At 44.4% G+C, this 24,574-nt stretch overlaps 1 protein-coding gene across 6 annotated transcripts in view; it reads right to left on the reverse strand.

Moving 5' to 3' along the window:
• Positions 1-24,574, reverse strand: part of pard3bb (par-3 family cell polarity regulator beta b) — a 920,021-nt gene that overhangs the window by 404,560 nt on the left and 490,887 nt on the right. For all 6 annotated transcript variants that reach the window (XM_060930186.1, XM_060930187.1, XM_060930184.1 and 3 more), the window contains one exon: positions 3,098-3,283. In XM_060930186.1, the coding sequence (XP_060786169.1) occupies positions 3,098-3,283 (186 nt within the window). The remainder of the gene's footprint in view (positions 1-3,097; positions 3,284-24,574) is intronic.

Genomic DNA, 24,574 nt, shown 5'->3' on the forward strand with positions numbered 1-24,574 from the left:
GACTTGTAGAGAACTACAACCCCAATTCCAAAAAAGTTGGGACGCTGTGTAAACTGTATATAAAAACAATGTGATAATTTGCAAATCATGGAAACCCTATATTTCACTGAAAATAGTACAAAGACAACATTTCAAATGTTGAAACTGAGAAATTGTATAGTTTTTTTTTTTAAATATATGCTCGGCGGCACGGTGGTGTAGTGGTTAGCGCTGTCGCCTCACAGCAAGAAGGTCCGGGTTCGAGCCCCGTGGCCGGCGAGGGCCTTTCTGTGTGGAGTTTGCATGTTCTCCCTGTGTCCGCGTGGGTTTCCTCCGGGTGCTCCGGTTTCCCCCACAGTCCAAAGACATGCAGGTTAGGTTAACTGGTGACTCTAAATTGACCGTAGGTGTGAATGTGAGTGTGAATGGTTGTCTGTGTCTATGTGTCAGCTCTGTGATGACCTGGCGATTTGTCCAGGGTGTACCCCGCCTTTCGCCCGTAGTCAGCTGGGATAGGCTCCAGCTTGCCTGTGACCCTGTAGAACAGGATAAAGTGGCTAGAGATAATGAGATGAGAAATATATGCTCATTTTAAATTTGATGCCAGCAACAGGTTTCAAAAAAAGTTGGGACGGGGCATGTTTACCACTGTGTTGCATCACCTCTACTTTTAACAACACACTGTAAACGTTTGGGAACTGAGGAGACCAATTACTGTAGTTTTGAAAGAGAAATGTTGTCCCGTTCTTGCCTGATATACAATTTCAGTTGCTTAACAGTTCAAGGTCTCCTTTGTCGTATTTTACACTTCATAATGTGACAAATGTTTTAAATGGGAGACAGGTCTGGACTGCAGGCAGGCCAGTTTAGCACCCAGACTCTTTTACTGCAGATCCATGCAGCTTTAATATGTGCAGAAAGCGGTTTTGCATTGTCTTGCTGAAAGAAGGAAGGCCTTCCCTGAAAAAGATTTGGTCTGGATGGTAGCATGTTGCTCTGAAATCTATATCATTCAGCATTAAGGATGCCTTCCCAGATGTACAAGCTACCCATGTCATGTGCACTAATGCACCCTCATACCATCACAGACGGTGGCTTTTGAATTGTGCACTGATAACAAGCCGGATGGTCCCTCTCCTCTTTAGCCTGGAGGACGTGGTGTCCATGATTTCTAAAAAAATTTTCTACTCTTGATTCGTCAGACCTCGGGACAATTTTCCACTTCGCCTCAGTCCATCGTAAAACAGCTCAGGCCCAGAGAAGGTGGCGGTGTTTCTGGATATTGTTTATATCTGGTTTTAACTTGCATTTGTGGATGCAGTAATGAACTGTTTTCACAGACGATGGTTTTCTGAAGTGTTCCTGAACCCATCCAGTGATTTCCACTACAGACACGTGTCTGCTTTTAATGCAGTGTCTCCTGAAGGCCTGAAGATCACAGGCATCCAATGTCAGTTTTCAGCCTTGTCTCTTGCAGACAGAGATTTCTCCAGATTCTCTGACTCGTTTAATGATATTATGTACCATAGATGATGTGATCCCCAAATTCTTTGCAGTTTTACGTTGAGGAACGCTATGTTGCACTGTTTGCCCACGCAGTCTTTCACAGAGTGTTGAACCCCTCCCCATCTTTACTTCTGAGAGACTCCGCCTTTCTGGGATGCTCTTTTTATACCAACCATGTTACTGACCTGCTGCCAATTAACCAAATTAGGGTTGGGTTTGTTTTTTTTTAGCATTACACAGCTTTTTCAGTCTTTTGTTGCCCCTGTCCCAACTTTTTTGAAACGTGTTGCTGACATCAAATTCAAAACGAGCATATATTTTTCAAAAAACAATAAAATTTCTCAGTTTCAACATCTGATGTGCTGTCTTTGTTCCATTTTCAATGAAATATAGGGTTTCCATGATTTGCAAATTACCGCATTGTTTTTATTTTTGACTTTTTTTTTTAATTGGGCTTGTCCTAGCCAATAATGTTGGAGTCATCAGTACTTAAAGTGATCTGTTTTACAGTCTGCTACTAGACAAACAGATAAATAACTCAACCTCAAATACAGAGACACATGCTTGATAGTTACTTTTTAGGACTAACAAAGAAAACCACGACAGCATGAACCACTGTCCAACCTTGACCCATACAAGCCCACAACAGTTTTGACTGTTTGGAAATACAAGAACGGACAGCAGGAGAGATAATCGATGATGGTGTGTAGACGCTGTAAATCTGAGGTCTACTTCTCAGCACTCTGTCCTCTTGCACATACTGAATCCCATGTCCACACAGCACCATGCAGACAGCATCTCTATCTGCTTAAGTAGGTCAAATTCAAGGGTCACCAAGGTCAGGGGTCAAGGGAAGACGCCAGATGCAACTGTTGCAGCTCATCAGGCTATTGACATTCTCCACGAAGAGGCCCTGTTTAACCTGAGGGCTCACAGTTAATCTCTCTTCATTAACGTCACTGACATATGGCTTTCTGGTACGGGTTCAACATCCTTTTTTTTTTTTTAATCCATTATCATGGCTGTATCTCACTATAGTCAGTCACTAGTTATTTTTATATCTCTAATAATGCATTAATAAACAAAATGATTGGTAAGCCAAAGTGGAGGGAAAAAAAAAAAAAACCTTCACTCAAATCAAGACACATTAACCTAAAGCCTAGGTCACAACCGGCCGTACGTGCTCCTACGGCCGGTCTACGTGCAAGAAACGCACGGAGGGCGCGCGTGTGACGTGCTGATTTTCGAGCCGTAGACCGGCCGCAGAGGTTCTTTGTCATGTCAAACAAACTCTACGGGCGCTTACGTTTTTTTCAGGTTGCAAGACAAACTTACGGCCAACGTGCGTCTTTCTCCACGAACAAAAAAAACCCCGCAGCGATTTGGGAAACGCCAAAAATCGCACGGCCAAAAAATCGTACGTCTGGTTGTGACCTAGGCTTAACCAAGGCCAATCAAGATCAGACAAGGTGGGGAATTTATCAGTAGGTCAAAGAAAAACAGCCATGTAAGCAGTTTAATCAGATTTCATAATTATTGGAGAAATAAACACAGGTTGTCCAACAGTTCTGTAAACTGAGCTACTGTGTTAAACGTCTGCTCGCTGCAGTACCTTATAAGCAGCTCCTCCATGGATGATAGACTTGATGAAGATGCCCAGGTCTTCACCAGTCTCACGAGACTTGTTGCCTTTAAGGCTGACACCCAGGCCAGCTGAACCCGAGTCGTTCAGAGGCACTTCGAACATCAGCTGCTCCTTCCCTTCCTCAGGCAGAGCGGCACGCACCGGTTCTTCTTTCTGAGACACAGGAAGATGGAGAGAGTGATTGGTAGAGAGGGGAAGACAGGAAGAAAGAAAGGAGAGAGAGAGGTCATTCCATTTGAACATAAAAGTACCCTATTTTACCAGAGAATAGCACAACCTTTTCATGCTGCCTTTCTGAAAGGCGGCCTATTCTGAGAGCTCCAGGGTCATTTAGAGCCATAATCCATTCTCCATTATAAACGCCCCAATGCGCACTGAGCCCTGCTGGATTTTCCCCTCCTGTTTTTGCTTTTCTTTTTTTTTTTCCCTTTTTAAATTTTCTCACCATAATGCACCTGAAATGACCTGTACATCTTTTTAGACAAATTTTCTTTCAAAACGAGAGGGAGGAAAAAAAAAAGGAAAATGAAAGTGAGAAAGGGGAGGAAGAAAAATGTCCATTATTCCATGGGCACAGTGGAAAAAAAAAAACAAAATCTTTTGTCGCTAGGGAAACGGGCCAGTAATGAGCGAGTGTGCGACTGTACTGCACTCATACTTATTTTCCAAAGAGGAGAGTGAAAGGAAGGAAAGAGAGAAAATGGCCATAAAACAAACGTGTGAAAGCCTGTATTTGATCTATATAGTAACAGGGAAAGAGCTAACACGCGTGAGCTGGATACAAAGATAATGAAGTCTGTAAAAGCGCCACTGTTTCAGCAGTACATCAAACTCTGCTATGCATTTCTTAAGTCCAGGGCTTCTTAATGTCAGGCAGGCAGTCTCAGTCTGGAGGATAAGACGTGTATATCCAAATTAGAGGCTGCCTTTAAGCAGTTTGAAGATTTGCCAGCGGTAAATATTGGGTGAGGAATAGAGGGATAAGCTGGGCAGTGAAGAAGGGCTAAGATGAAGAGTGTGTGGGTCAGCAAGGCCTGGTTTATCACTGTATACTGGAGGATTGTGGGTTTAGGATGTATTAGCTGTACTGTGTCTGTCTGTCTGTCACAAACACATACTGTGCAGAAACACGGCAGGGAGGACACAGGGGGAGGCTAGTTGTGCGCCATTAAGTAGATAGAAAGAAGGGGAGAGGGAATGGAGACAGAGAGACCTTGTGGATAAAGTAGTGGCCTGGAATGTCCTTAAACCTCAATGTCACAGTCATAAAATAGCTCAAACACAATAAAATGTCATACTTTGCTTATGGAGCAAGACATTTATAAAACAAACAAAAAACAAAAAAACCCACAAGGCTGTTATAGGGTCATGTGCTTCCTGTGGGGGCAGCGGGTGGTGAGGAACGGAGTCTGAGACCACCCTGGATTTCGAACTACGATGGACGGCTGAGGAGCGTGTCATCTCGTCTCTCTCCACGAACAGGGAAAAGCAAGCTGCCTGTCAGGACCTCACACTGCAACAAAATCCCCCATCGTGTCCAAGTCCACTGTTTTCTGCTTGTAGCACATGTTTATCAGCAAGTGTCTGTACAGGATACATGTGCTAGCAGAGAAAAGGGGTAGAACTGCAGCACTGCTTCTTTGGAATTGGTAAAAATGATCTGTTACGAGCCCAAAGTCACAACCAGAGCGCCGTTTAAAATCATACATCCCCCCCCCCCCACCACCACCACCACGGCTATCCAGCTTTCTGGTGAAACTGCTTTTTGCGAGCGGCTCTGCAAGTCATTCAAACTAGTACACGGAGTAACTGATGGGTACGTCAAACACAGCCGGTGTCTAATCTGTATAGCCAGCATCTGCTCATGTGGTGAGCAGAGCGCCTTAATGAAGAACGACACACATGGAGTCATCAGCAGGAGCAGATGGATGAGCATATCCATAGGTACAAGAACAAATGACATTTTGAAGGTTTAGTGACGAGCACATACACAGCTGTTCAAGACAGGAAATCTCCCTCTTTCCTTCCCTTTCCTCTGTCCCCTCCCTTTGTCCTCCTGCTTTCTCTACCGTGCATGGATGAACAGAAGCTCCATTTGGTAATGCATGGCTCTGAGGAGATTCGGAGACCCCCTGCAGGCTCCCAGAGGACGGTCAGGAAAAGTAAGATGTGTCTCAAGGGAGCACCAATGCCAGTACTCTTCCATGGCCTTCATGACTGAGTGGTCTACAATGACCACGGTAAACAAAGGCTTTAAAGGCTTCCTCCCAAGACCCCCAAACACACAATTGCACAATAGCCTTATGTGGCAGCATGGCACATTTTCGTGACGCATAACAGGTCCAAATAAGGGGGCTATAACTCTAACCACTTTAAACCAAGGCCCAGTGCCGAAAGCACATGACTCGCCGCAAGTGAAGAGATAATGTTCCGTGGCTAGCACACATTTCAACAAAAATTCAGGCCGTGCAGTCTTGCGGTGTGGCAGGGGGATTGGCTTCTCCCGGAATTCACTAGTTGAGAGCCAGGAGGTCCATTCTGGGGAACCACACCAGCTCTGGAGCAAGATTTACTGGGCAAATATTTCCAAACCAAACATCCAAAATGCAAACTCTTACCACCATCACACTGAGCAAGGCTGTCTTTAATTACGTGAAAAGCAAAAGCCTCCATTCCTGCAACTGGCGCCCATTCAAGAGCAAGTTTCCATGAGTTCCATCTTCGCTCCAAATCGTTCTGATCATTTCCTGTTGAAGTTATTATGGAATTCATCAGCATGCTCTCTGAAATCCAAAAGCAACCAACCAACCATCCGTGGGTGAAAGTCATCAGGCAGTCAGAATAAAATCTGCCATGCAAAGGCAAACTGCAGTACCTCCACATTGTGTTGGTGGCAAAAGACGCTCCAATAGCGTCACCTATTCACTGTTGGACCATCTTTAGTCACTGATGCAATATGCAGATACTGCAGTTTGCCTTTGCGCAGCAGAAGTGCGTGTATAGAAAATCTCCACTATTAGAAACGCACTCTCCTTTAGTGTATAAACACTCCACTATCTTCCTCTATTATTGAGCAGCACAAATAAGGATGTTATTTCTCACATAAACAACCGTTACACACAGGAAACGCAACGGACGCATCCTTATTCCACGCTATAGTGTTAAACGCCAAGATAAGCAAACTTCAGGGCAATAATTTAGACATTTATACACATGATTCATCGTGCTGGCGACTCTGGGTACATTTCAAAAGCTGTAGATTAAAGCCAAACCAGATATTTAATTAAGATGAGACGTGAGAAAGGAAGCCAGGCCGGTCCAATCACAACCCACGGAGAGACTGCGCCTATTAAAGCTGCTAATGGGCTCAAGTATGCATCATCATACACCTCCACAAACACACACTGATGAACAATGGAGAAACACACACACACACACAACGAATGAATATGAATTGAAGTTGAATTTGCACCGAGTGCGATGATTTACTGACTCAGAGGAGATCATCCTCTAGCATATGCATGGACACACATTAAAGGAACGTGTCAGCATTTTTTAACCTCTCTATCTCCCACATTCGACCCATAGACATTATCACATAACACTACATTTCCTTACACAAAGAAAAAAAAACAGTTTGATTTATCATGGTAGTCCATTTTGAAGGTGTCAAACATATTTTCAGGAATTCTTCAGTCTAAGGTATTTGTTTTCTCCGTGTCTGTGCATTTCCTTCAGGGTCTCTGGCTTCATAATGGTCTCCTAATGTCGAAAAGAACATGCTGGTAGGTGAACTGGTGATACTAAGGCCCACTTTACACGGGGACGGTCTGAAACAAAAACGCAAAAGTCCGTTTTCGTTCTCACTTTTTTCCGCGTCTACACGACCGTTTTCAAGGAGGAAATCTGCGTCTATACGGTGACGCATAAATGTGTGGAATTCAATTGGATGTGCATGCCAGGCGGCTAGGTGGTGCTGTGAAAGACCTCCGCTATGTCTGCACGCATGCGCAACGTCTTCCGTCTTGTCTGATCTGCACATCTGCGCCGCGAAAACTTTGACTACTCTGGCTATGGTAAGTAAGAAAGTAAGTAAAAAAGTAAGAGCATACTATACCCGCCTCTGTTCATTAACAGTATATGTGCAGATTCGGTATAGATGTTCGAAGGACTCCTGGACGTTTATTAAAGCTGCCAGAGCAGCTTGAAGGTCCGTTGGATCGATGTAATCAGACATGCTCTTACTTTTTTACTTACTTTCTTACTTCCCGGGCTGGCATGTACAGTATATGACATATGTATGATGTAAACGCGTACCCGACGTGAGCAGATCCGAGCAGAGTTCCGCGTATTGGGTAGTTTAGACGGATATGCAACGGGGGCTGTTTTTAACTTATCCACTCTGGAAGGCGTTTTCAATTTTTTCCGTTTTTCAGCCTCGGAAACGCCGTCCCCGTGTAGACGAAAGGCACTTCCGATAAAATATTTAGTCGTTTTTACCCGACAGCGTCCTCGTGTAAACGGGCCCTAAAATCACCCCTAGGCAGGCTTGTAGTACTCGAGTCCAGGACTCTGACTCGAGTCTGACTTGTGCTCTAATTTTAAGGACTTGTGACTTGACTTGAGCACTGATGAGTCGGATTTGGACTCGGACTCGTGCATTAACTGCATTCGGACTCGTAAATTGGAGACGAGGACTCGGATTTTTTCTTTATTTTTTTCTAACATGCCATAATAATTTGGCATAAGATATTTGTATCTACATTAATGTTTGCACTAATTTCGTGCAAAAGAATGCACATTCACCTGTTCATACGTCATGTTCAGGAACAAACTAACGTTAATGGCGCCAAAACGCCTGGACAGAAGCCCCTAGGATTGACCGCTTTGCTTATAGAGACTTCTCGTGCAGTGGGAAAAAATGCACTGCTATGTGTTCCATATGTAGAAGAACTATCGAGGAGACGACGGGGACAACCTCGAACTTCAGTCGTCATTTGACAAGACTCCACCCAGAGAAGGAAGTGACACGCTACAGTGGTATGAAAAGTCTGGGCACCCCTGATCAAAATTGCTGTTACTGTGAACAGTTAAGCAAGTTGAAGATGAAATGATCTCCAAAAGGCATAAAGTTAAAGATGACTCATTCCCTTTATACTTTCAGCAAAAACATTTTTTTTTAATTTTCATCTTTTACATTTTCAAAATGACAAAAAAGGACAAGGGCCCGAAGCAAAAGTTTGGGCACCCTGCATGGTTAGTACGTAGTAGCACCCCCTTTAGCAAGTATAACAGCTTGTAAACGCTTTTTGTAGCCAGCCAAGAGTCTTTCAATTCTTGTTTGAGGAATTTTCATCCATTCTTCCTTGCAAAAGTCTTCCAGTTCTGAGAGATTCCTGGGCCGTCTTGCACGCACTGCTCTTTTGAGGTCTATCCACAGATTTTCAATGATGTTCAGATCAGGTGACTGTGAGGGCCATGGTAAAACCTTCAGCTTGCGCCTCTTGAGGTAGTCTATTGTGGATTTTGAAGTGTGTTTAGGATCATTATCCATTTGTAGAAGCTATCCTCTTTTCAACTTCAGCTATTTTACAGATGGGGTTATATTTGCTTCCAGCATTTGCTGGAATTTCATTGAATCCATTCTTCCCTCTTCCCGTGAAATGTTCCCCGTGCCATTGGCTGCAACACAACTCCAAAGCATGATTGATCCACCCCCATGCTTAACGGTTGGAGAGGTGTTCTTTTCATGAAATTCTGTGCCCTTTTTTCTCCAAACATACCTTTGCTTGTTGCTGCCAAAGAGTTCCATTTTAACCTCATCGGTCCACAGGACTTGTTTCCAAACTGCATCAGGCTTGTTTAGATGTTCTTTTGCAAACTTCTGACACTGAATTTTGTGGTGAAGACACAAGAGAGGTTTTCTTCTGATGACTCTTCCATGAAAGCCATATTTGTGCAGGTGTGGCTAAACAGTAGAACCACAACTCCAGAGTCTGCTAAATCTTCCTGAAGGTCTTTTGCAGTCAAGCGGGGGTTCTGATTTGCCTTTCTAGCAATCCTATAAGCAGCTCTCTCTGAAATTGTTCTTGGTCTTCCAGACCTTATCTTGACCTCCACTGTTCCTGTTAACTGCCATTTCTTAATTACAGTTCGAACTGAGGAAATGGCAACCCAAAAACATTTTGCTATCTTCTTATAGCCTTCTCCTGCTTTGTGGGCCTCAACCATTTTCTTTTTCAGAGTGGAAGGAAGCTGCTTAGAAGAACCCATGGCTACTGATTTTTGGGACGAGGTTAGAGGAGCCTGGGTATTTATAAAGCTTTGAAATTTGCATCACCTGGCCTTTCCTAATGATGAGTGTGAACAAGCCATAACCCTAACAAACTAATTAAGGTCTGAGACCTTGGTCAAAGTGATCTGAGTGCTCAAATCTCCTAGGGTTCCCATACTTTTGCAAGTTACTCCTTTCCTTTTTTCACTCTAAAATTGTACAATACAATAATACACCGATATTGCTTAAAATGTTGAAAAGTGTGTTTCATCTTTAACTTTATGCCTTTTGGAGATCATTTCATCTTCAACTTGCTTAACTGTTCACAGTAACAGTAATTTTGACCAGGGGTGCCCAAACTTTTGCATACCACTGTATGTTCATTGCCCTGTTGATAGCGAGGCTTGCTTGTTGACCGATGGACTAGCGAGTGTTAACCCTCTCTCATGTTATTTGCCCTGTTGATAGTGGGCGGGGCTTGCTGAGTAATAAACAAGCTTTTTATCTGTAGCCTATTAACTAAAACGGGGCAGTTGAGCAGTAACGTTAGTCCAACACTAAAGCAGAGATGGTTTCACATAAAGACAGCAACAGCCACCGTCAAATGGTGCGGTTGGAGTCTTGTTCTCGGACTCGACTCAGGCCCTGTCCACACGGCAACGGATTCAGGTGAATCTGATAAAATTGTTTATCGTTTCGGCCTGGCGTCCACACGGCACCGGCGTTTTGGGTGCCCCACAACGATATTTTTTAAGAACAGGTTCCAGAATGGAAAAATCTGGCAACGGCGCCGTTGCGAAGTCGTCTGGATGAGTAGAACGGATTTGTTTACGATGACGTCACACCCACATGACTAGAACAAGCAGCACTCTCGCTGTTTTGTATGAACCACTGCATTGCATTCACTTTTGTATACAGCTTTTCTTTTAAATAAACAAGTAACTGAACCTCGTCTCGTCTCGTCTTCTTCCGCTTATCCAGGACCGGGTGGCGGAGGCAGCAGTCTAAGCATGGAAGCCCAAACTTCCCTTTCCCCAGACACCTCGGCCAGCTCCTCGGGAAGAACACCGAGGCGTTCCCAGGCCAGCCGAGAGACATAGTCCCTCCAGCGTGTCCTGGGTCTTCCCCGGGGCCTCCTCCCGGGGGGACATGCCTGGAACACCTCCCCAGGGAGGCGTCCAGGAGGCATCCGAAAAAGATGCCCGAGCCACCTCAGCTGGTTCCTCTCGATGTGGAGGAGCAGCGGCTCTACTCCGAGCTCCTCCCGAGTGACTGTGCTTCTCACCCTATCTCTAAGGGAGCGCCCAGCCACCCTGCGAAGGAAACTCATTTCAGCCGCTTGTATCCGCGATCTTGTTCTTTCTGTCATTACCCAAAGCTCATGACCATAGGTGAGAGTCGGAACGTAGATCGACCGGTAAATTGAGAGCTTCGCCTTTTGGCTCAGCTCCTTCTTCACCACGACGGACCGGTAAAGCGACCGCATCACTGCGGAGGCTGCACCGATCCGCCTGTCGATCTCACGCTCCATCCTTCCCTCACTCGTGAACAAGATCCCGAGATACTTAAACTCCTCCACTTGAGGCAGGACTTCTCCACCAACCTGGAGAGGGCAAGCCACCCTTTTCCGGTCGAGAACCATGGCCTCGGACTTGGAGGTGCTGATTCTCATCCCAGCCGCTTCACACTCGACTGCAAACCGCCCCAGTGCATGCTGAAGGTCCTGGTTTGAAGAAGCCAACAGGACAACATCATCCGCAAAAAGCAGAGATGAAATCCTGTGGTTCCCAAACAGGATTCCTTCCGGCCCCCGGCTGCGCCTAGAAATTCTGTCCATAAAAATTATGAACAGAACCGGTGACAAAGGGCAGCCTTGACGGAGTCCAACATGCACTGGGAACAGGTCTGACTTACCGGCAGTAAGTCAGACCTGTTCCCAGTAACTGAACCATTTCTTGAATTTCTTTTTTTTTATTGGATAAGGCTGCTTTTCGAAATGTTCACACACAATATAAAAAGTTATATAAATTATATAAAAATGCTTTTCAAAATGTTCACACACAATAAGAAAATTAAGTTATATGAAACTATGCACACTAATAAAACTAATTTGTACACACAGAAGGCACGATTTCCTCGCACAGTCGCAGCCATCTTCTTGTTGTTGTGTGTTGGTTCCTGACAGTGCTTCACACCGGGTAGAAGAAGGGGTTTATGCGCATGCGTCTACTTCTTCTATTGTTCTGGTGTCTCAGATGGGACCGTCTTACAGCGCCCCTAGAGGTGTGGCATGCGTATTGCATCGTTTTCAGCAAGCGCTGCGTTGCCATATGTACCTGATATTTTACTGATCTGTTGCCCATGTGGACGCAATATTTTTTTAAATAAAATCTCGTTGCCGTTGTCGTGTGGATGTAGCCTCAGATTAACAGTGGACTCGACTCGAAATTTTGTTTAATGGCTCAGACTTGAACACTGGGGACTCGAGATTGGACTCGGACTCGAGGTTTAGTGACTCGACAACAATACTGCCCCTAGGTGAGAATGAGTATGTGCATGGTGCCATGTGAAGAACTGGTGTCTCACCAAGCTTTCCTCAATGGGCGTCAGGTCCTTGAGTGTCATGGCTCTCAGACTGTACCGTAGCTTTCCCCAACTCAATCTCTCCGTAACTGCACTTCGATTGTTTCTTTCTTTTCTCAGCTGAATTTTCATAATTGATTACTCATAAAACATCAGTTTTCCTTTTGTGCTTCTTTTTGTCTGTTTAAGCGAAAGTTGGGTGTTAGAAATGTGCCAAGCTGAACACATCAAAAGAAATATAGTATTATAGTATCATGTATATCGTATAGTATAATGTTAGTCAAGTTTATGGTTTATTCATGACAAGGTGTTAAATAAGATCATGGACAGGAACCGTAACGTAAAGTGGTACTGGAGAGATACAGGCATAGACATATAAACATAGACGCCGCATTCTGCGTAGAATCATACGTCATCCTCGCCGCCATATTGGATGTGGCAAAGTGGAGATTCTTCAACCGTCTCTGGTATAGCGTCTAGACAGTAGCCGAGAATAAAGATGCCTCATTCATGTGCTGCATTTAACTGTACCAACAGGTTTACCGTCCAAACGAGATCACATGGGATTACCTTTCACAGGTGAGACTGGAAAAATACTTTTCAATCCTGTTCCTTCAGTCTTCAGTTTCCCAGCTCATCTCCACCGGGGAGGTGTAGAGTTATAAGCAGTGAGAATTAGAGAATACAGCGCCACACTATCTCATCTCATTATCTCTAGCCGCTTTATCCTTCTACAGGGTCGCAGGCAAGCTGGAGCCTATCCCAGCTGACTATGGGCGAAAGGCGGGGTACACCCTGGACAAGTCGCCAGGTCATCACAGGGCTGACACATAGACACAGACAACCATTCACACTCACATTCACACCTACGGTCAATTTAGAGTCACCAGTTAACCTAACCTGCATGTCTTTGGACTGTGGGGGAAACCGGAGCACCCGGAGGAAACCCACGCGGACACGGGGAGAACATGCAAACTCCGCACAGAAAGGCCCTCGCCGGCCCCGGGGCTCGAACCCAGGACCTTCTTGCTGTGAGGCGACAGCGCTAACCACTACACCACCGTGCCGCCCCGCGCCACACTATGATGAACGTTTTTGAACGTATGATGAATGTTTTTAACCTTTCTGAATGTGAAGGAATCAGTGATGTATTTTGTTTTGGTATGACGTTAGAACCTGGCCGAACTCAGTTTGGCGGTCATTCAGCTCACTTTATTCAACGAGAGTATGTCTGTGTAGTGACTCAATAAATAAAACAGTACATTTTTATTTTCATTCACTATTTCCATCATTTATCATATTCAGTCTTGTAGGTTGGTTATTGTGGCCTCAGGTTTTGGTAGCTTGCTACGGTATGCTGACTGATTAGCTTACCTGAGCTATCTATCGCGTATCTGTCGCTAGTTTGCAGTGTACAGGGTATTTCGCACACTATTTATAACCATCACATTAAAAGTTATACAGTGGGGCAAAAAAGTATTTAGTCAGTCACCAATTGTGCAAGTTCTCCCACTTAAAAAGATGAGAGAAGCCTGTAATTTTCATCATAGGTATACCTCAACTATGAGAGACAAAATGAGAAAAAAAATCCAGCAAATCACATTGTCTGATTTTTAAAGAATTTATTTGCAAATTATGGTGGAAAATAAGTATTTGGTCAATAACAAAAGTTCATCTCAATACTTTGTTATATACCCTTTGTTGGCAACAACAGAGGTCAAACGTTTTCTGTAAGTCTTCACAAGGTTTTCACACACTGTTGCTGGTATTTTGGCCCATTCCTCCATGCAGATCTCCTCTAGAGCAGTGATGTTTTGGGGCTGTCGCTGGGCAACACGGACTTTCAAGTCCCTCCAAAGATTCTCTACGGGGTTGAGATCTGGAGACTGGCTAGGCCACTCCAGGACCTTGAAATGCTTCTTACAAAGCCACTCCTTCGTTGCCCGGGCGGTGTGTTTGGGATCATTGTCATGCTGAAAGACCCAGCCACGTTTCATCTTCAATGCCCTTGCTGATGGAAGGAGGTTTTCACTCAAAATCTCACGATACATGGCCCCATTCATTCTTTCCTTTACACAGATCAGTCATCCTGGTCCCTTTGCAGAAAAACAGCCCCAAAGCATGATGTTTCCACCCCCATGCTTCACAGTAGGTATGGTGTTCTTTGGATGCAACTCAGCATTCTTTCTCCTCCAAACACGACAAGTTAAGTTTTTACCAAAAAGTTCTATTTTGGTTTCATCTGACCATATGACATTCTCCCAATCCTCTTCTGGATCATCCAAATGCTCTCTAGCAAACTTCAGACGGGCCTGGACATGTACTGGCTTAAGCAGGGGGACACGTCTGGCACTGCAGGATTTGAGTCCCTGGCGGTGTAGTGTGTTACTGATGGTAGCCTTTGTTACTTTGGTCCCAGCTCTCTGCAGGTCATTCACTAGGTCCCCCCATGTGGTTCTGGGATTTTTGCTCACCGTTCTTGTGATCATTTTGACCCCACGGGGTGAGATCTTGCGTGGAGCCCCAGATCGAGGGAGATTATCAGTGGTCTTGTATGTCTTCCATTTTCTAATAATTGCTCCCACAGTTGATTTCTTCACACCAAGCTGCTTACCTATTGCAGATTCAGTCTTCCCAGCCTGGTGCAGGTCTACAATTTTGTTTCTGGTGTCCTTTGACAGCTCTTTGGTCTTGGCCATAGTGGAGTTTGGAGTGTGACTGTTTGAGGTTGTGGACAGGTGTCTTTTATACTGATAACGAGTTCAAACAGGTGCCATTAATACAGGTAACGAGTGGAGGACAGAGGAGCCTCTTAAAGAAGTAGTTACAGGTCTGTGAGAGCCAGAAATCTTGCTTGTTTGTAGGTGACCAAATACTTATTTTACCGAGGAATTTACCAATTAATTCATTAAAAATCCTACAATGTGATTTCCTGGATTCTTTCCCCCCATTCTGTCTCTCATAGTTGAAGTGTACCTCATCTCATCTCATCTCATTATCTCTAGCCGCTTTATCCTTCTACAGGGTCGCAGGCAAGCTGGAGCCTATCCCAGCTGACTACGGGCGAAAGGCGGGGTACACCCTGGACAAGTCGCCAGGTCATCACAGGGCTGACACATAGACACAGACAACCATTCACACTCACATTCACACCTACGGTCAATTTAGAGTCACCAGTTAACCTAACATGCATGTCTTTGGACTGTGGGGGAAACCGGAGCACCCGGAGGAAACCCACGCGGACACGGGGAGAACATGCAAACTCCACACAGAAAGGCCCTCGCCGGACCCGGGGTTCGAACCCAGGACCTTCTTGCTGTGAGGCAACAGCGCTAACCACTACACCACCGTGCCGCCCCCTGAAGTGTACCTATGATGAAAATTACAGGCCTCTCTCATCTTTTTAAGTGGGAGAACTTGCAAAATTGGTGGCTGACTAAATACTTTTTTGGCCCACTGTACATGTTGTTTTGATGCATGTTTGTTTCCCAAATATATACGTGTGTGTCTTAATGGGTGAATAAAAGGCATCGAGTTAAATATTATTGTAGAAAGGGGCTTTATGAAGTTCAGTCCATTTACTTGCATTGATTTACGGGGAAGATTTGCCACATCAAATATGGCGGACACTCTGACGTATCCCAGCAACGGGGCCACCAGCTCAATGCGGCGTCTATGTTTATATGTCTATGGATAGAGGTACGCCAGAGATACTGTCTTCTCTCTCTTGCCTGTCTCATCCTTTTATTGTTAGAGTGTAATGGTTGTATTTTTTTTTTACCTTCACATTATACAGTGGTCTATTTCAAACCCTTCATAATCGCATTTAATAACTGCACATAGACGTCCATTGTAAGTGAGCTTTGCATAAGCAGGATTTCCATTCTTTCTCAGTACAAGGAAAATGTGTCAAAATTGTTTGTATTGTATAGACTATTTAAAAAAAAAGTGCATTCATTTAAAATGGCATGCTCTCACAAACTTGACATGACTACATTCTTGCAGAATTCAAATTTTGAAATTATATTTAAAAATGGTAATGATTTAAAAAAAAAAAGGAATAAGAAAATACGCACTAGGACACTGTTCCAGTTTTGACAGGCCATGTGTCTTCAATGTCAACTGAACAGAGAACATGAGAACAGGGTCATCAATTTCCTGTGTGTAGAAGCAGGAGAGACCATGAGAGGAAGAGGAAGCACAGCTATAGTGGAACTGTCCTTCACTGTGGACCTGTGATGGATCTGCCAGAGCTCCTCCGGTTCTTCCGCACGGATGTCAGGACTCGAGGTTTAAACTCTCACAAGGACAAAGTGTGTGTGTAATGATGGCATGCACTATAAACAGAGTAAATACATACACACAGCTCTAATGGCCACTCTAGCCTCAAGCTGCTTTCCTGAAAAGACGCCAAACAGCTCCATTAATGATTTACTCATACAAGAAGGGAAACTAACTCAACAGGCCACCATTACAGAGACGATCAATGGCCGCGTTAATTAGACAACTCAACCAGGTCTGAAATCGTGTGAGAAATAAAGATAACATTAACATCCTGGCTCCTAGGAAGTGGTTAACTGGCTTTATGGCCTTCAGTGAGCTTTGAGCCATGGCTTGAAACATCCATGCTAACAATAGTGCGTATTTCACCACTCAGACTTATAACGGCCTCCTCATATAGGAGCAGAACACACAAACAAATAGAACCCAGACCGAATTTAACACCACACCCACGGAAAAGAGTTGCAAGTCACCAGCAGAAAGAACGGGGACAAACGAGAGCACCACGGGTCATCGGCTTTTAATACTCCACTCTTTCTTCCTACACACACACAAAAAAAAAAAAGCTTGTACAGAACACTAATGGTAAAGGAGAGAAGGAAATAACCAGTCTGAAGAATGATCTTATCTCTAAAATGCACTCACGGACATCAGGAAATCAGCAAATCCATTAATAAAATTAATATGCTCATTATGTGCAATATGCGATGATCATTAAATGTTTTTTTCCATTTCACTGTGCTTTAATAAAGACGAGGAAACCAGTTTCTCGCCTCGAGGCGTTTCAGTTTGTCAAAGGCTGACATTCAGCTTGAACTGAATGCTAAGTTTTAAATGAAAATCACATTTTCCACTGCAAGAAAAAAAACATCTTGTGCAGCATTATAATTTTGTATGTTGGTTTTGCATGTTGCACGATGCGTCTAAAGGCATGACATTTTCCCATTCTATAGTTATGAAACACTAGCTGCATCTTAAACAGCTGCGACTTCGTGCACTTTTTAGCGTGAGGATTGTGTTCACGAGCCTAATAATAATAATTTAGTTGGTGTACTAAAACCATTTTGATGTTTTGGCACGATCAAATACAGCAAGCGGAAATAAAAATTCAGATACTTTTGTTTTTTGTTATTTATTTACGATACTTTCAACACAGAAATCCAGTTCAAATTTACAGACGGACCTAGCCTGGGCCCGCCCATCCTAAGTGTGACGCAACACGGGGGGCTGTTGCGAACTTAGGCTACGTTTACATTAGACCGTATCTGTCTCGTTTTCTTCGCGGATGCACTGTCCGTTTACATTAAACCGCCTGGAAACGCCGGGAAACGGGAATCCGCCAGCGTCCACGTATTCAATCCAGATCGTGTCAGCTCTGGTGCTGTGTAAACATTCATAATACGCGGATACGCTGTGCTGAGCTCTAGCTGGCGTCTCATTGGACAACGTCACTGTGACATCCACCTTCCTGATTCGCTGGCGTTGGTCATGTGACGCGACTGCTGAAAAACGGCGCGGACTTCCGCCTTGTATCACCTTTCATTAAAGAGTATAAAAGTATGAAAATACTGCAAATACTGATGCAAATACTGCCCATTGTGTAGTTATGATTGTCTTTAGGCTTGCCATCCTTCCACTTGCAAGTGGTAAGTGATATGCACTGAGATCACACACACAGCGGCTCAGTCCCGAATCGTGGCTTGTGCACTTCACTCGCACGCTGTGTGAGCTGCGCAGGGCCGGAGTGCGCACCCTCCAGAGGGCACTCGCTGTTCAGGGCGGAGTGATTTGGAGCGCAGGATGCCTGCGGAGCCGAGCGTATCCGTGTATTGGCGTTGCTATGTGCACGCAAATCGTGTATTGGTGTTGCTGTGTGCACACTAATCGTTTTAAAAACGTTAATCTGATGATCCGCTGATACGGTCTAATGTAAACATGGGCTTAGTCTGGCAAGGCAAGCTATCTACAGCTCTTCCAAGCTCCCGAAAAATCGGGAGCCAATCAACTTTGAGCATCTCCAACGGCCCTGGGTAGAGGCGTGTTCAAGGCAGTGACGCAGTAGAACTGCAACCGGAAGCCATAGATTGTTTACAGAATCTATGCCGGAAGCGCTTCATTCACTAGAAACATTACGAACATGGAGCAGCGGCAAGCCTTTGACACAGCGGTAGATGCTGTATTGAAAGCATTCAACGGGAAGTTCTCATTGAAAACGGAGCAAAGAGCAGCCCTGGAGGTATTTATCTTCTTCCTGTTACTCAAGCAGTTTCCGTCGCGTCACATACGTCAGAGGAAAGAGTGATGTGATTGGTTTAAGCTTCGTCACAGCCTTTTCTGGCTTCGACCAGTAGCAAACTGAGGCATTTCAGGGAGGCGGGTCAACCACGCACTTTGGGAAACGGTTGGGTTTAATATATTTGCCAGACCAATGCTCGCAGAGCTTTGAAGTTGCGTTAGCCAGACTAAGACGGACCCATACTGTAGCAAAGAACTTCAACATCCCAGGCACGACAACTGGTTCAACGGTGAAAAGTTATAATCGTCCCTGGATGTGTGTGATTTCACAACACACTCTCAGACTAATGATAAGGAGAGTAAGAGAGAAACCAGCAGTCACTCAAAAGAGTTGCAGGACAACCTGAAAGCAGCAGGATGAACAGTTACAATGACCACAGTGAACAATAAGCGATGGACCGAACCATTCCTCGACCTCATACAAAACTCCTAAACTCCTTGCACCACAGAAGTGCACGTTTGAAAGTATTCAGAAAGATCAGACCTCTTTTGGAACAATATTACACGCCATTGAAAGAAACATGAAGGGGGCGATATAGTGAGGCATATTAGAGGAGAATTTAATTCCATCGGCCAAGAACATAGGGAAAAAAAGACGACCCCAAACATACAGCTTAAAAAGAAACTGAAGAAAAACTCAAGATGGCCTTGCATGGCCTAGCTCAGTGAGATTCAAACTGAGGAGCGAAGGAATATTTTAAAAATATGCAAGAAAAACAAACTGTAAAATAGAACATTGATGATAAATTATAATTAGCCAGTAATTTAACAAGCTGTTTTGCTCTTCATCATTTTACAGCGTATTCACACCTACGTTGTTTGGTCCGGACCAAACGAACCAAATTTCCCTTGGTCTGGACCTTTTGGGTTGGTCTGAATACAAATCACCGAACTCTGGTCCGGACCAAACAAGCGGACCGAGACCGAGCTGCAAGGTCGGACTCGGTCCGGACCAAAGGAACCCTGGTGCGGATCTTTTGGAAGTGTGAAAGCAGAGCGGACCTAATCCGACAGTTTTGCTTTTTTGTACCTCGGGAGCTTCCGTCGTTTGTCGAGCATTATGGGAAACAGAGTCTTGACACTCCACCGCAAAGTGCAAACACTGTTTCGGTTGTCAAGGGAACCTTACAACAGTCGTTCAGTCATTCAGACCAGTGGTAGGCTAGACTACAGAGTACAAAAAATGAGTAGGGGGCAAAAGTGGGCCGAGGAAGAAACGCATACCCTTGTGGATATATGGCCAGATGTCCACTATCTGAGCTTTGAGAGAACACACAAAAATGCCGACGTGTTTGCTGTATTCAGTGAGAAAATGAAGGAGAAGGGGTTCACGCGCTCCCCAGAACAATGTCGGCTAAAAGTGAAGAAACTCCGTCAGACCTACATTAAAATCAGGGACATTCTTTCAAAAAGTGGCGGTACTAGTGACGCAAAAAAGAAATTCATCTATTGCGTAAAGAGCCAGAACTGTCACAACATGATGTGCGCTCATCAGCGCTATCCTCCGTAGCCGCCTTGCCCTTTGTCGTCGTCGTTGATAAATTACTTATACAACAGCATAGTAATCGCACAATTGTGAAAACAGTAAAAACTGGAAAAAAACATATAGCTTTGATGACATTAAAAAGAATAACAGCACGGAAAGCCTCCATGACTACTTTTGAACTTAACGCTTTGTGCGCGTGTCGTCTCTGACCGATAGCTGAACGACCTCAGGGCGCGTGGCTTTGTTGACAGATTTTGGTCCGCTTACTAAAATGTACAGTGTGAAAGCGAACCGCACCAAAATGAAAAAAAAAAAAAAAAAAACATTTGGTTCGGACCAAAGCAAGTGAACTATCGAACTATCCTGGTCTGAATACACCCTTAGGCACACAAAAATTGGTCTCACTATAAGAACATTAACATGTATACACGACCGTTCAAAAGTTTGGGGTCACCCAGACAATTTTGTGTTTTCCATGAAAAGTCACACTTTTATTTACCACCATAAGTTGTACAATGAATAGAAAATATAGTCAAGACATTTTTCTGGCCATTTTGAGCATTTAATCGACCCCACAAATGTGACGCTCCAGAAACTCAATCTGCTCAAAGGAAGGTCAGTTTTATAGCTTCTCTAAAGAGCTCAACTGTTTTCAGCTGTGCTAACATGATTGTACAAGGGTTTTCTAATCATCCATTAGCCTTCTGAGGCAATGAGCAAACACATTGTACCATTAGAACACTGGAGTGAGAGTTGCTGGAAATGGGCCTCTATACACCTATGGAGATATTGCACCAAAAACCAGACATTTGCAGCTAGAATAGTCATTTACCACATTAGCAATGGATAGAGTGGATTTCTGATTAGTTTAAAGTGATCTTCAGTGAAAAGAACAGTGCTTTTCTTTCAAAAATAAGGACATTTCAAAGTGACCCCAAACTTTTGAACGGTCGTGTACACCCATCCACCTGCTGGTTTATGCAGTTCTCGAACCAGCCGATCCCTTGACAGCAGTACAATGCATAAAATCATGCAGATACAAACCAAGAACTTCAGTTAATGTTCACTTCAAACATCAGAATGGGAAAAATTGTGATCTCAAAGTGTGACTTCCTTTCACTGTGGCATGGGTGAAAAGAAAGTTTGAGCCAGATGGACTGGTTTGAATCTTTCAGAAACTGCTGATCTCCTGGGGTTTTCACACACAACAGTCTCTAGAGTTTACACAGAATGGCGCGAAAAAACAAAAGACACTGACTGAGTGGCAGTTCTGTGGGTGGAAACAAGCGCCTTGTTGACAGAGATCAGAGGAAAACGACCAGATTGGTTCGAGCTGCCAGGAAGGATATAGCAACTCATATAATCACTCTTTACAACCGTGGTGAGCAGAAAAGCATCTCAGCATGCAACAGCAGAAGACCACATTGGGTTCCACTCCTGCCAGCCAAGAACAGGAATCTTAGAATCAAGAACAAGCTCCTATTAAAGTGGCCGGGTGAGTGTATTTACGTTCATTGCAAGCTTACTGAAAGTTTGGTTGTATTGAAAGCTTCAAGGTTAAATGAATAAAAGTAATATGGTTGCGCCTCAGAAACCGAGACTATACCATGCTTACTGCTCAAAAGTAAATAGGAATTAAAACTGATTCATATTGAATGTTTATTAAATAACATCAACTTCAAATGAGTTCTCAAAAAAAAAAAAAGGGGGCTCATGGGGGATTTAAAAAAAAAAAATACAAATTTTTGAATTGAATATCTTTGGCCTAGTCTCCTGAACTAAATCCCATTGAAAATTTCTGGAGGATTTTGAAGTTGCATGTCCATCAGAGTAACTTTGGGGGATTGAAGACAATTTGCCAAGAGGAATTATCCAAAACCGAACATCGAATGCTGTGAAAACGTGCAAATGGACGGGGCAAAGTAAGCGTGTGCAGCCTATTATTTGTCCCAGCAGGTCCATAAGCACAGCTAAAGCCTGATTCAAGCCTGGCTTAAGTGGCCAGACTGGACAGCTGATCCAGCCCAAGTTACCACAGAAATGCTAAAGGCGTGAAGAGTTCACACACACGCAGATGGAAGCGGCTCAGCGCGGACATGAGAGGTCACGCTAATGAGATCGTCGCTACTTTGAGAAACTAGGAACTAGGCAGCAGGAAGTGGAAAGAAAGCTTCTGCTTCTGTCCACCAGTCTCACTCACATGACCTTCTTTCTGGCTGCTGGGTTTTATTGCGTATTTGGTTTGAGTTTAGCGTGAATTCTACGATGCCTGTCGACATCAAATCCCGATCGCAAGGGAAGATGCAAGCTGCTGATTGTTTTCGCCATGGCCGATACAAAGGCTTGGACAAAACGTATTGAAAAAAATGTATTTTGCTTATTTCCGCTCATGTGTGACGGCTGGCTCCAGGTCTCTCATCCCCTCCGTGATTTCGTCTTTTAAGTAGCAAGGCAGGTGGTGGTCTGAACAGAAAAGGTGTGTGAGAGAGAGTGTGTAAAAAGGCTGGTGAGAATGCTTTGTGTTTCGCTCCGCAAATGCATTACCACAGACCAGCAGATGGTGACTGAGAGAAGAAGGCTATTGAACAGAGCTCAACTACACCATCACACCCACATCTTATCTTCTCCCTCTCTCTCTCTTCACGCTCATTCGTTCTTCCTCTCATCCTCTTCCCACCTCTCCATTTCCATCTCCTATCTCTCACTCTCAGCCCTTCTTTCCTCCCCTTCTCACTTCTCTCTAAGCTGGTGATATTTGTAGTAGGTTTATGCCATCTGTATGACTTTTTCCCGGAATATCTCTAATAAACTCATCAGCATGAACTTCGAGTCCCCTCGATTCATCGTTCTTCTTGAGCATAAACAAACATACTGCTCGCAATTGCACAAGACTGCATCTTTGTTACACAGCCCGTTTCATTATCGTACCTCTAATAGCTTCTGCATGTAATCGTGAATGACTCATGGTGGACGGAGGGCTTGATAGATGGATAGATGAAGTGCACTTTTCAACCCACACAGGAGTGCGATACACCTGCCAAAGTGCTTGGGATGAAACGCCATTATGGCAGAGATGGGAAGAATGGAAAACAAGTTGGAAGCCCATTTTTAAAGAAAGAGCCTCCTCCACAAGCATTCACTGGAGGCCAATGAGAGGCTAAAGGCAGCAGTGGGCCGGACAGACACGGTGGGTCTGGTCTAAATGGATTCTGTTGAAGTGCAGATGAAAGGGCTACACGGAGAGGGACAGAAGCAGTAAAAGAAATGGGGTCAGGGCATGGATGGAGATCTCAGACCCTTCACTCTTCAATGTTGGACGTGGGTTTATTGACTCTCTTGTGGAGTCCTGGGCTACTCAGTCATCAGGACTGGGAATGGGACACGTGAGACAGACAAACAGTAAGATATACTCCAAAGCTTTACTGAGGAAGCAATGCAAGCAGTTCCTATAGGTCTGGAGGAGAGATTAAGGAGCACAAAGCCAAGAGCCCGGAACTAACCACTTCCTCTTGAGATGTGTGTGTGTGTGTCATGTTAGTATGTTCGAGTGTATGCCATTACTTCTGCATTACACTCAATAAACTAGTATCAAGACGTGTCTCTGAAGATTCTCAGTCATCCAGGTCATAGCCTCGAATCAGGAAAAGTTTTCAGGCCAACAGCTAAGCCTCATCAAGTCCCTTCATGTCAACATGAGTGGATTAGATTGCGTGAACTCTGCTCCATGTTTCATCTCGGACACAGGGAAATCTGACAAACCGACAAGGAAACGAGGTCGAGCTTGCTTACTTGCTTTTGTGCACAAAGTCATATCTACTATCACTATTACTATTTCATTCTTCAACAGGCCAGCGGCAGCTTTCACCCCCAGCGGGCTGCTGTTCTGCTGGAAAAAAAAAAGATTAAGAGAAGTGTGGTGTGGACTCAGCATGTGCTGTTTGAAAGGGGTTCGAGGCTCGCCATGGCAGCTCACTGGGTTATAAGATATGCTTGGAGGCCTTTGTTCAGAAGAAGCAGGACAACAAACGTACCTGCCAGCATGAGGGATGATGGCTCCTCTCGCCAAAACAGGAAGTCAGAGCACCACACCAGCATCCCCCTGAGCGGCTGTTTAAGGTTTTATACAAGGTTCCGTCAGCAGCACTACCTGAATTCCCAACCATCTCTACACAATTACCTTTCTTAAAAGTGCCCGAATGTGAGAATTATGCAATTTGCATACACCTCCTCACCTTCCCTAGTAGTTAACAGGATAGTTAACACCTCATAAAGTAACTTGCATATGATACAGATAACCGAGTGACCTGTGTATCCGAGTCCCAATTCTCATTGTCAGATTCTCTGTGATTTATTTAACAGGAACTAAAGTGATTAAACATCTCCTTCTAATTTGGACTCTCGAGCTCATTTGATGAAATCACAGGCTCGTTTTTCCAACGAGACCGTCAACGGCGGCGGAGCTCACTCCGGCCCCGTCTAGTCCAGAATGAATGATCTAAAATGGGCCACCTTGCGCAGTAAATGC

This window comes from Neoarius graeffei, chromosome 9 (assembly GCF_027579695.1).
Source record: "Neoarius graeffei isolate fNeoGra1 chromosome 9, fNeoGra1.pri, whole genome shotgun sequence".
Taxonomy (NCBI): Eukaryota; Metazoa; Chordata; class Actinopteri; order Siluriformes; family Ariidae; genus Neoarius; species Neoarius graeffei.